Source organism: Ascaphus truei, chromosome 3 (assembly GCF_040206685.1).
Source record: "Ascaphus truei isolate aAscTru1 chromosome 3, aAscTru1.hap1, whole genome shotgun sequence".
NCBI classification, from domain to species: Eukaryota; Metazoa; Chordata; class Amphibia; order Anura; family Ascaphidae; genus Ascaphus; species Ascaphus truei.
The window spans coordinates 427,512,125-427,524,557 of NC_134485.1; the positions used below are offsets into that span (position 1 = coordinate 427,512,125).

The 12,433-nt window shown below is 45.6% G+C and overlaps 1 protein-coding gene across 1 annotated transcript in view; it reads left to right on the top strand.

The window, feature by feature from the left end:
• The window catches only part of CCDC191 (coiled-coil domain containing 191), a 49,087-nt gene that overhangs the window by 15,412 nt on the left and 21,242 nt on the right, over positions 1 to 12,433 (top strand). Inside the window, exons 6-11 of the mRNA XM_075592840.1 lie at positions 1,255 to 1,478; positions 3,862 to 4,003; positions 5,684 to 5,874; positions 6,772 to 7,003; positions 7,900 to 8,375; positions 11,461 to 11,576. Coding sequence (XP_075448955.1) covers positions 1,255 to 1,478; positions 3,862 to 4,003; positions 5,684 to 5,874; positions 6,772 to 7,003; positions 7,900 to 8,375; positions 11,461 to 11,576 — 1,381 coding nt within the window. The remainder of the gene's footprint in view (positions 1 to 1,254; positions 1,479 to 3,861; positions 4,004 to 5,683; positions 5,875 to 6,771; positions 7,004 to 7,899; positions 8,376 to 11,460; positions 11,577 to 12,433) is intronic.

The following is a 12,433-nucleotide window of genomic DNA, read 5'->3' on the forward strand; positions in this document are numbered from 1 at the left end:
TGAAATGCAGGGGGAGGAATCCATGCCTTTGAGGCGCCCCCCCCCCTCCCTTTGACGCCCCCCCCTCCCTTTGACGCCCCCCCCCTCCCTTTTACGCCCCCCCCCCTCCCTTTGACGCCCCCCCCCTCCCTTTGACGCCCCCCCCCTCCCTTTGACGCCCCCCCCTCCCTTTGACGCCCCCCCCCTCCCTTTGACGCCCCCCCCCTCCCTTTGACGCCCCCCCCTCCCTTTGACAACCCCCCCCTCCCTTTGACGCCCCCCCCTCCCTTTGACGCCCCCCCCCTCCCTTTGACGCCCCCCCCCTCCCTTTGACGCCCCCCCCCTCCCTTTGACGCCCCCCCCCTCCTTTGACGCCCCCCCCCCCTCCCTTTGACGCCCCCCCCCTCCTTTGACGCCCCCCCCCTCCCTTTGACGCCCCCCCCCCTCCCTTTGACGCCCCCCCCCCTCCCTTTGACGCCCCCCCCCCTCCCTTTGACGCCCCCCCCTCCCTTTGACGCCCCCCCCTCCCTTTGACGCCCCCCCCCCTCCCTTTGACGCCCCCCCCCCCTCCTTTGACGCCCCCCCCCCTCCCTTTGACGCCCCCCCCCTCCCTTTGACGCCCCCCCCTGCCTTTGACGCCCCCCCCTGCCTTTGACGCCCCGCGCGCACACACTGACTGACTGCCGCACGCACGCACACACTGACTGACGCGCACACAAAGCCTGACTGACGCACGCACACACTGACTGAGGCACACACTGACTGTGTGTGCGTCAGTCAGTCTGTGTGTGTTTGTGTTTCTGCCTCAGACTCACTGACGCGCGAGCAAACACACAGTGACTGACGCACACACGCTACATGAAGCTGTAAAGGAGGGAGGGAGGGGGGGGACTGGATTGATGTGAATGGGGGACAAACAGAGAGAGGGGGGAGGAGAGAGAGGAACGGGAACATTACATCCCGGGCAACGCCGGGTCTCTCAGCTAGTATATATATATATATATATAATCTGCATCTGTCATTTTATTACCATGTTCTGTGAGCGGAAATTGTCTTCATGTAAACTCAACTTCCTAACGATCTGCATAAAAATGACTGCACTTGCTTAGCATGTCTCATAAACGTAGTGTAGACCCAATTAAATTAAGAACGTGGTATTTTTAATATCTTTCTACAGATCACCCATGGTGTCCTTTTAATAGTAATATACCTGATTTCCAGTCTCTAATGGATGTCAATTTACGTAATGTCTCTGCTGTAACATCACCCGTTTAGGTAAAAGAGAACCGTGCCAAGCGTCAGAAGGCGCTGGAGAAGCAGCGGCAGGAGAGGGCCCTGAAAAAGTCTGCCCTGTCCCAGGCCCAGCTGCTGGTGCAGGAGGAGACCAAGAAGAAAGGTCTGAAGACCAAGAAGGAAGAGGAGGACATCCAGAGAGAGGTGGTGAAGCTACGCAAGGAAATGAGCGAGCGCAGGAAGGTCATGGGGGAAGCAAGAAAGATGTAAGTGTGAGCCAGGATGGAAGCACTGTATGGTCTGGGCATTGGAACAAGACTCGATAGTAGTGCATCGAAAACCATGAGGACCGATAGCCGTACCACACAGGAGGCCAGTAGCCGGGCCATACAGGGTATCAATAGTTGTGTCGTACAGGGGAACGGTAGTCGTGCCACGCAGGGAAACATCCAACTCTGAAGCAAACCTCTTGTACATACTGTACATACATACATACATACATAGATACATACATACATAATCTATGTACAGAACACTGAGACACTACAAACTCCAAAAGTTAAATGAGCGATCCTCTCAGAGGCTTATAGGCGTTTAACTGAAATAATGCTAGTATCTTGCCCCTGAGCATGACCTACTCCTAAAAAATACAAATGTTTTTATTGTTTCTGACACCACCCCGTGTGTAAATTGTTATAACGTGTGCAAATCATACAACATTTAAAAAAAAAAAAAACTTGCATCAACCTCAGGCTAACAGGTAGGGGCATTAGGGGAAGTCGCTATATCAAAACGGAAAAAATATTCGCCCCAAAAAGAAATAGGTTCGTGTGAAGACCCTTATTGTTTGTACACAATACCCAGAAAGTAGTATGCGTAAGTGGGTGGCTGAAAAAACGTAGCTTTTAATGCTATATAATAATGATGGCATTAAAAGCTAAATGTTATCATCAATCCACTTATTCATACTAACTTGTGGAAAAACAGTTTACTATCATGTTAAAAATATATACCCAACAGAACAAAGGCATCTGTTCACTAAAGACGCACGCAAGTGAAGGCATGTAATGTCAAGATGTATGTATGTCTTTATTTATATAGCCCTGACAGTGTACTCAGCGCTTTAAAAAGACAATACAGTACAGGGAATTATAATAATACAATTAGAGCAGCAAAGTCAGACAATAAGAAAGGAAATCCCTGCCCCGGAGAGCTTACAATCTAAGTGGTATGTTGGGAGAGTTACAAAGACAGCCGGTGATAATAAGTTTAAAAAAAAATAACTTTTGATTATCTTGACGCTAGTTTTTCACTAGAGTGCCTCTTTAATAATAGGTACCTGTGTTCTGTTGTGTATATATTTTTGATGACATGCACCTCCTCACAACCGCCGGCGAGGAGTAAAGGGATTTAGCATACTAATTAAAAACTACAGAAGCACGAAATCTGTCTATAAGCTCTAAAGGAGCTAACTAACAGCAAACGGCAAACAATGCCTAATCCAATGTAATGTGCAGTGGTTGACAAATCACCAAAAAATCTACTCGCCACACAAAAAAATCTACTCGCCACCTAGTACCAAACGTGTGCTGCTTGGGCCAATATTTACTCGCCCGGGGGTTAAATCCACTCGCCCGGGGCGAGCAAATGTATAGGTTTGTCGAACACTGGTAATGTGAATTATAAACAGAGCATATACGGAGTTATAACATGCCTAGTAAGGTGGTAATATAGGGGTGAAATCGAGGGCAGACCCGCACTGTCCGACAGTCAAACCAATGGAAAGACAATCACCCACAGCAAATCTGCTGCAGCTGCAATGGATACCCTGTTCCTAAAGCTATCCGGTTTGGAGTATGCCATATAGTCACCATTAGTACAGTTCCCCTTGCCTCCTGGCTTCGCGGTGCACCTGACGAGGTGTTCAGCGTCCCTCCATGGCGTCTCTCCGATCGGTGAAGCACAACAAAAATAGAATGATCAGAAGATCAGCCGCCCCTGACAAACCAAAACTCACCAGCAAAAAATGATAAACCTTTATTAGACTACATAAAACGGATACTGATCCACAGACAAAAAAGAAACCTCCCACGCGTTTCAAGCAACAACTGCTCTTTCTCAAGGAGTATACTCCTATATACCTCTAATAAAGGTTTTTTTTTATCATTTTTTGCTGGTGAGTTTTAGTTTTTGTCAGGGGCGGCTGGTCTCCTGATCATTCTATTTTTGTTAATTAAACACGACATCTAATTGGAGTAACTAGTCTTGAGCAGATTCTACCCCCTTTTTTTCTTTCTATCGTACTGACCTCTCCAGTCTAAAATCGTGGAGTATTAGAATTCCAGGATTGGATCATAGCAAATAATCCATCCACACCTGTATTCTGTGTATCGCAGTAAACAGAGTAAACTAAATAGCAGGAAGTGTATCGATAAGACACCCCCTGTCATCCATTCCCTGCCCCCGGCATTAGGAGATACATTCAGCTTCAGCGCATGGAGGCTGCACAACGTCCCATTGTCCTAGTAGACACCGTTGGCTTTGCCCGCCACGATGGTGCGGAAGCGCCTGTTTCTGAGATGAGCCCATCCGTCCAGCGCATGCGGAAAGGGAAACAATGTCCGGGCCCCCAACGGGTTCTCTTTGCAGTGAGTGGAAAAGGCAGGAGATGGAAAAGGCCAGGAAGCCGACGGAGAGAATCCTGCCGCAGACAGACGGCCAGGAAGAAGAGCGCGGGAGACGGGCCAGGATCCAGGAGCGTCTCTGCCAGGTTTATGCAGAGAACCACAAGGTGAGAGTTTGCTCGTCCAACGTCACACGTACAGATGTGCAAACTTGCACAAGGGTGACTTGCAACTTCTTTTTTGTCTTTTAGTTCTCTAGAACTTTTAAGCCCCAAACATTGGAATTTCGGGGACACCTTGTGTCTTCAGAGTTTGAGAAGGTGTTTTTCTTTACAAGTTCAGAGGCCCAGATTCACTCGAATAGGAGTTTAAGGCATGCTAAAGCTTAGTGACTCTGGGTCAGAGCAAGAGTATCAGAGTCCTATTACCCAATTGACTTGTATACCTCCAACAAACACTCCTCTATGCAACACATGGGGGGGTACCCGAGATACCAGAGAAATGACCTCATTTGCATATTTATATTGAGTTTATTTATTTATTTATTTATAAAATATTTTACCAGGAAGTAATACAGTGAGAGTTACCTCTCGTTTTCAAGTATGTCCTGGGCACAGAGTAAGACAAATAATACATGGTTACAAATACAGTTACATAAATGAACAGGGTATACATTATATACAAGACATTGTGTGCACAGTTAAAGAAATATATATTATGGGCGTATGAAACAGTTACAGACAAGATTAAAGTGTGAGAGACAGCCTTAGATTTGAAAGAACTTAAACTGGTGGTGGATGTGAGAGTCTCTGGTAGGTTGTTCCAGTTATGGGGTGCTCGGTAGGAGAAGGAGGAACGGCCAGATACTTTGTTGAGCCTTGGGACCATGAACAGTCTTTTGGCGTCTGATCTCAGGTGATGAGTGCTGCTAGTGTTTGGGGTGAGGAGCTTGTTCAGGTAGCTGGGTAGCTTGCCCATGAAGAATTTAAAGGCAAGACAGAAAAGGTGAACTTTGCACCTAGACTCTAGTGATGACCAATCTAGTTCTTTGAGCATTTCGCAGTGATGTGTGTTGTAGTTGCATTGGAGAACAAAACGACAAATTGAATTGTAGAGGGTGTCAAGTTTGCTAAGGTGGGTTTGAGGTGCCGAGCCATATACTACGTCTCCATAGTCAATAATTGGCATTAGCATCTGCTGTGCGATACGCTTTCTGACCAGGAGACTTAGGGAGGATTTGTTCCTGTAAAGTACCCCTAGTTTGGCTTAGGTCTTGGTTGTCAGGATATCAATGTGCATCCCGAATGTTAAGTGGGAGTCAAACCATAAGCCCAGGTATTTAAAACTAGTGACAGGAGTTAGGGTGGTGTTGGCGTTGGTTCTAATCTGGAGCTCAGTCGCTGGAAGCTTTAAAAATGTAGTCTTGGTCCCAAATACCATTGTTACAGTCTTGTTGAGTAACTTGCCTATTCAAATTGCCTTATTTCCCAGCTACTGCAGGGAAGCGCTTCAGACATAAAAGTAACATTTAGGAAAAGAGGACCCTGCTCCGAAGAGCTTACAATCTAATTGGTAGGTAGGAAGAACCTACAGAGACAGTAGGAAGGTGTTCTGGTAAGTGCGTCTGCAGGGGACCAAGGTTTCTGTATCAGGTGTATAGTATCAGCCACGGAGCTACTCATATGCTTCCTTAAGCAGGTGGGTCTTAAAGGTGGAGAGAGAGGGGGCTAGTCTGATATTTAGGGGTAGGGCATTCCATTGAATGGACGTGTTTCCCATCACTTGACCTCAGAGGTGGCCGGTTGGATGGCTGCTGATGACTTCTCCCCTGTCCTGTTTCTCCGCAGTGCCTCCAGAAGTATTTCTCTGCCTGGTATAAGACGATCCTGGAGCGCAGGATGAAGATGGGCAAGGCCAGGGCTCTATCGGATTGGAAGCACCAGCTGCTGGTGTTTCGGGCCTGGAGGGACCACGTGTGGTCCAGGAAGCTGGAGCGGGAGACCCAGAAAATGGAGATGGACTTGAGAGATCAGAATAGGTATCAGTGCCAGGGCAGACAGACATGTATAGGTTTAGAAAGGGGGGGTTCAATTCCAAAAGCACTGCGCCGATGTACTTCACAGGCAATCATGCAGCCACCACCGAGGCAAAATATTGCGGTCTAAATGGGAGCATCCAAATGTAGAGGGTAAAAAGAAGTAATGAAGTGGTTATTATCCTGTTACACGCGGATTAGATGAAGAGCTCAGGCCGCATCCATGCTTAGACCAAACACATTAAAGTCTATGGGAGCGTCCATAGAGCGCGCACACACGAGTGGCGGCGCGGCTGGTTTTCCGTGAGAATTTTTTTTTTGTTTTGTCTCGCGACTGCCGGGTCGTGTGAGCGGTTCAGCCAATGAGGGCAAACGGCTCATCATAGACAGACCCCCGGCACCCCTCCCCATCGCTGTGGAACACAAGCCACAGATCGCTAGGCGCGCGTGATGTTGTGCAAGTGTGCGTCCTAGCGTGGACGCGGCCTAAATGATCAAGCGGTGTGTATGGGGTTACCCGGGGCCTTCAGGTATTGAGGGCCAGCTCCTTACAATGATTTGACACTATTCGTCCTCCCTACGTTCCTGACAACTCCCCAAAGTGGTTTGTGACCGTGCGAGGAGCATTATGTTGTTGACCCTTCTAAAAGCAAATGGGTTAACGCCAAACATTTTAACAGGGGCAAAACTGGATTAACGGCCTTGTCTTGGGTTAACATGCCGTTAAATGGGTTGAGTCCGCTGGGTAAATCTAGGCTGGGAAGCCAAATGAAACTGAAAGGAAGGATGAGGCAAACCAAGACCCTCTTCGATTGATGGGATATGTGTTAGCAGGACAACGTCACAGGTTCCTCCAAAGTGACTTCGTTATAAGGCAGCTCTCAATGTATTTTCCCCCAGGAAGCAGCAGCTGGCGCTGGAGAGCGATCGCCGGAGGCTCCTGCGTCTTTGCTTGGTGGAGTGGCAGCACTGGAGTCGAGCAGAGAAGGAGAAGAGAGAGCTGGAGGCGCAGAAAGAGGAGACCAAGAGGAAGATGGCGGCCCTACTAGATGCAGCCGTATCGCTAGGGGCCCCCAAAGAGACTGGCAAAGATCAGAGAAAAGTGGGGAGTCCTCCAAGCAGGGAGCAACGGGTAACACACACCCCAGACTTGTCCTCTCTGCGCACCTGCCCAGTGGTTCCATGTGGTTAAGGTCAATGATATTCTATGGCACGGGGTGTCCAAAAACTGTATTTTACAACCTACATTTCTTTCATTTTTAGTAAAAAAAAAAAAAAAAAATAAAAAATCCTTATTTTTTAACGCAAACATTCGGCAATAATGTTTTTAAAATGAGTTGCGTGGAACTTTTAACACTTCATTGACAAACACTTCCCCATTCAGAGGCCCCTGAGAAATTAAAAATGTAATGTTTCCTGTTACCATAGCTATATTTGGTTAGGGACGCTAATTCGACTGTTACATTCTTTACAAATGCTTGTTGTCTACCTGAGTACATGGGATTGCACATTTAGCATATAGGGGTTTGTTTTTTTTGAGGGGTGTTACAAGGTATTTAGATGAAGTAGCAGGGCTTCGAAGCATTAAAAGCTTCCTTAAGCCCAGAGAATGGCTGATGGTCAGGAATTGAAGCAAAGTCACATGACTAAGCCCTTAGGGCTAGGACAATGTTACTTCCATTCAGGGACTTTAACCACAATGTGTTAATACCGTATTCAGGAGTTTAGTGTTACCATCAGGTACTGTTGCTGTCCGTGCCAAAGAGGACCAGACATGCGAAGAAGCAAGGATCAAAGTAATTAGTAGGGAGTCTCATTTTAGATTTTCAGTAAATTACTTAAGAAAATGCCACCTTGAGCACAAAATACAGATCTATCATTTCATTAAGGTATTATTTTCTCTATAAACAAGATACACGAAGTAAAGAAGATTTGAAAGAGTTTAACCTGTGCTTCAAGAAAGTAATTGGGGTTCCCTCTAGCTTACTTTGCATATGCCCTAATGCCACCTCCCTAATCTATTTGCAGGTAGAAGGTGGTGGGGCAGTTGACGTCAGATCTCAGGCACCTGTTGCCTTGGATAGGAACACGCATGTTCACCCAACAAAGGTTCCCAAGCACGCTTGGCAGGTCACGCGCCAACACGCAGCTCTGACCGCGACAGAGCTGGCTAAACACCGTCTGCAGGCCTCCAACGTCACTGAGGGACACCACTCTGGCGCCCGAAAAAGGACCCCTCCTTACGGGGAGAACTTTGAGAACCGGAACGTCTTCCAGCAGCAGCTGATAGACGAGCAGAAGAGGCAGCTGCAGGAGCAGAAGGAGATGATCTTGGGGCTGATGGAGAACCAGAGACTGATGATTTCGAAGCAGGAAGCGAAGCGAGCCTCCGCTGTCACTGCAGAGCTGTCCAATCATGCTCCTCATCACAAGCAAATGTGCAGCAAAGGAAGTGACCGGGTGACAGAGGGACCTTCAGCTGCAAAGCACGCGGGCGCTCCCAGGTACAAGTGATTGGCTCACCGCTGAAAGCCGCCATCCAATAATGTGCTTCTAAATGAAATGGAGCTTTAGGACGGTCTATGCGCAGATGTAGCATGCGACATTGTTCGTCAGATAACACATCACGTTACAATGTAGCATAGCCGAGTTTTATAGGAATTAATGGTGGTAACGGTGCAGAATATCACAATATATCCAACCATAATGCACCAGAGGGATAACGTTTGCCGTATTTTAAGAAAGGACCTCGCGCCCCATAATTAAGTGAAATGGTTTTAATAAGTCGCCAGCTACTTAACCTTAAAAGTAATCATTTTGGTTAAAAAAAAAAAAAAAAAGATATCATTGTAAGTTACATTTTGATAATATTTAAAAAGAAAAAAATCGCGCATAGCCAGGATTGCACCTTTTAAGCCCCAATCCCACCTTTAAATGTTTACTCCATGGCTTCAGATACGACTTATCATCAACCTACAGTAACTTCAAAAAGTCATGACAGACTCCCACAGAATATCCGCGCACAGGACTTCTTCAGGGTTTAACTAGAGGTCACGCCCTCGAGATACAAATATTGAAGTGATTGGGCTGAGATTTCGTGGAAAATTCACTTGTCCTAAATTTTGCCCAATTTACGTCAGTCAACAAAATGTATTTTGTGTCTATTTTTTGGGGTCTGATTTTCTAAACCCCTGGGAAGTTTGTGATTAGGGGGGAAAATGGATGTATATATATTTGACATATTTTCTTCACAAGTGTAGCACAAGATACCCTGAAGTGAGACTGAGTCCTTACAGGGTTAAAGTACTAATGCAAGTCTTTGGGGCATAGTTACCAAGCAGCGATAAGTCACAAGAAACCCCACCCATTGATTTGAATGGGATATGAAGGTGCCTTATGGTTTAACATCCCTTTGTGGGAATGGGATAATTACTCCCTGAGCTGTGGTATGTTTATAATGAGTGCTGGTATAGCAGAATCAGCTTTATACCAGCACATTGAAGTTGTGAGGCGTCCCTCGTGTAAGATCCTCACTGACATTTAGATATTTAGAGAGTGGGCATCTGGAATATATACATTTTGTTTATTTTTTTATGTGGAGCTGACATTGTGCTCAGAGCTGTACACATAATTCAGAGGCACGAGTCCCTGTCCCAAACAGCTTACAATCTAATATTTGTTAGAGGCACGGGGCGATAGAGCACTGACAATGGGACCAAACCTTGTTCACCCACTTCAAAGACATTTACTTCTACGCTACTCCTTCACTTAGCAACATAGTCTGGGGTTACAATAATGTGTAACCCCTATATAACACCTCCACCATCTATAACAGTAGCTTCAAATGTGTTGAAGAGCTTTTGTATATTTAATCGCAGTGTGTTAACTGCGCACATCACAATACCCTACATCGGAGAATATACACTGCCAGCTGCTCTCATAAAAGGGGATAGAGGAGCTGGAGACCTACCCCAGGGAGGAACGCAGCAGCACTGCCACCAGGGCGGAGCCGTGACGCCGTTTTCAGAACATGATCACTGAAGAGGATTTGCAATATTTCCCACAATATTAGTGGAGGATTTAAAAAGAAAAAAAATCAGTGTGATCGGGGTGGAAAAGGCAAAGAAAAGGCTGTTTGTGCAACACGTTTTTGGACTATATAAGGGACACAGGGGATGTAATAGTGTTGGGTTTGTAGGGTTGAGAGCTGCTACTGGAAAGCAGGACGCCGGATATGGCAGAATATACCATGCCGTCTGTGCTGCTTTTGGTACTAGTAATGGCTTGTACTTAAATGATGATCACATGCATCCGGGATGTTAAGGTTGCAGTGATTTATAACTGATATGTAGGAAAGGTTTTGTTATTTGAATGGTAGCCATTTTAAGAGCCCTGTAAAAAAATGTTTTTGCATGTTTCCTTAAAATAGAAAAACTCCAAATTCTTTAGCCATGTGACTGCGCCTTTAAACGTTTCCATCCCTCATGCAAGATGGTCTTTGGCTGCCCTGAGCCACACATGTCCTAGTTACATACAGTAGTATTTTCTATTCCCCCGAGACCTAGACTAGCATTCAAGACGAACTTCTTCAAATGGGTTCTGTAGTCACGTTAACACAATGGTTCAATATCCCAATATGAACCCAGCACAGCCCGAGAGCCTCTATGAAATACCAGCACACTTCATACAATTTGTGTCAGTGGAGATGGTTTATGGATGATGTCCCTAAAATCTGCTTTATGTAATGGAGTAGGGGTTCCAAGCCTGTGATACAAATTATTATTATTATCATAGTTTATTTGTAAAGTAAACAGATTTAGTTCAGTTATTTTGTAATGTTGGCAAAGAACAAAATAAGCTTCTGCCATAAAGCATCAGATAATTGGTTTACCGTAAAGCTGCCATCACCACGAAGTCCCATGTCTTCAGATATTGCCTGGTGGAAACCAAGCTCCTGAGTGTCTACGTGGAGCAGCGTTGTAACCCACTTTTGGTTCTGGGGTCTTTGTCTCAATGCAATTATGGGGCAAAATCAATGCAAATAGAGGTAGTTTTATCTATTATAAAAGTATTATTGTGCGAAGCTCCATTTTATACTCTGCGTGCACCAGCTTGGGATTGGGGGCTGTCAATAGGATAAGTGTCATGTCAAACATGTATAGTGGGATAGATCAACTTCCGCATCTTTAACTATCATTGTTCTCACTTGTTTTCTATGTCAGAAATCTGTCCGTCCGGCGTGACTTGAACCTCCGTTGCTAATATACTATGGCAGCTTTATTAACAAGCTTCTTGCATGTGACGGAGCTGTGCGCAGTACCACGGTGCAGTGGCCAATGTGAAGTCTTTGCCTTGCTATCTATGGATGTCTTTATTTATATAGCGCCATTAATGTACAGAGCGCTTCACAGCCGTAATACACGTGACATTCATATAAATAACAGATCATGGGAATAAATGCTTCAGACATAAAAGTAACATTGTAGAAGAGGAGTCCCTGCTCCGAGGAGCTCACAATCTAATCTTATTGCTATATAAACCTTGGACTGCATTTTACATTTGCTGTGGCTTTGGGTTGTGTCTTCCCAGTTCGTCCTTTCCCTTGGTTCGCCTTGAGAGCAGAGACTCGAGCCCTTCCCAAAGTACTGTATCTACCAATAGAAGACCTGCAGGTCACATGGCAACTCCCCACCCAGTGGTAAAAGGTACAGCTCAGCGGGCATGATGGATTAAATGTTACTACAAGTATTATATTGCTCTGCAAAGTATTGTTGGTCCAGATAGCAGCACAAGAGTTAATGAATGATATTAAGGATGTACCAGAACCAATATACAAAGAAGAAGAATAGGGGACACTATTTGTCAGAAGGGACTCTTTATCCAAATAACTTTCCTGTTTATTAAGTCACGCATTATTATGAGTCGGATACAGCTGGTTCTCATGTTGTCTACCTTGGACGATTGGTGTCAGCCTTACTGGGAACCGAAACTGTAACCCTCTGGTTTTGTGCTAATGTTTTAGTGTCAGCAATAACAGGTGGGGTTGTGAGGTCTGACCACCAATCAGAAGTCTCTGTCCGTTCTTTGTGTGGCTAACATGAGCACGGGATTGTGGGCACATCACAGATGAAATAAAGACAGTCTGTCTACAAATGTGACTGGCTGTAACACCACTGTGGCGCGATTTAACCATGCTGGATTTCTACACTATATAACTAAAGGATATATTCACTACAACCCCGTTAACCGTTATTAAGGCTGATTTACTTCAGTGACCATTGGTAAACTCCAATGACTCTCATTTACGTTCGTGAACAAACTATTTAGCCTTTTGCTATATGATGGAGGTGAAGCAGCACTTTTAAGGTCATCTAGAGGTCACATGTTACAGGTTATTAAGTAATAAGGATACTGCTCTGCAATGGACTTTATGAGGATTTCATCCTATTGATCAAGGGCACGCACAAAACGGACACGTGTTCCCAAGCTTTATATTTAAGGAGCTAATCCCTAAAATGTATGATAAATTGATGCATTTGGATGTGTTTCTTTAATATCAGTG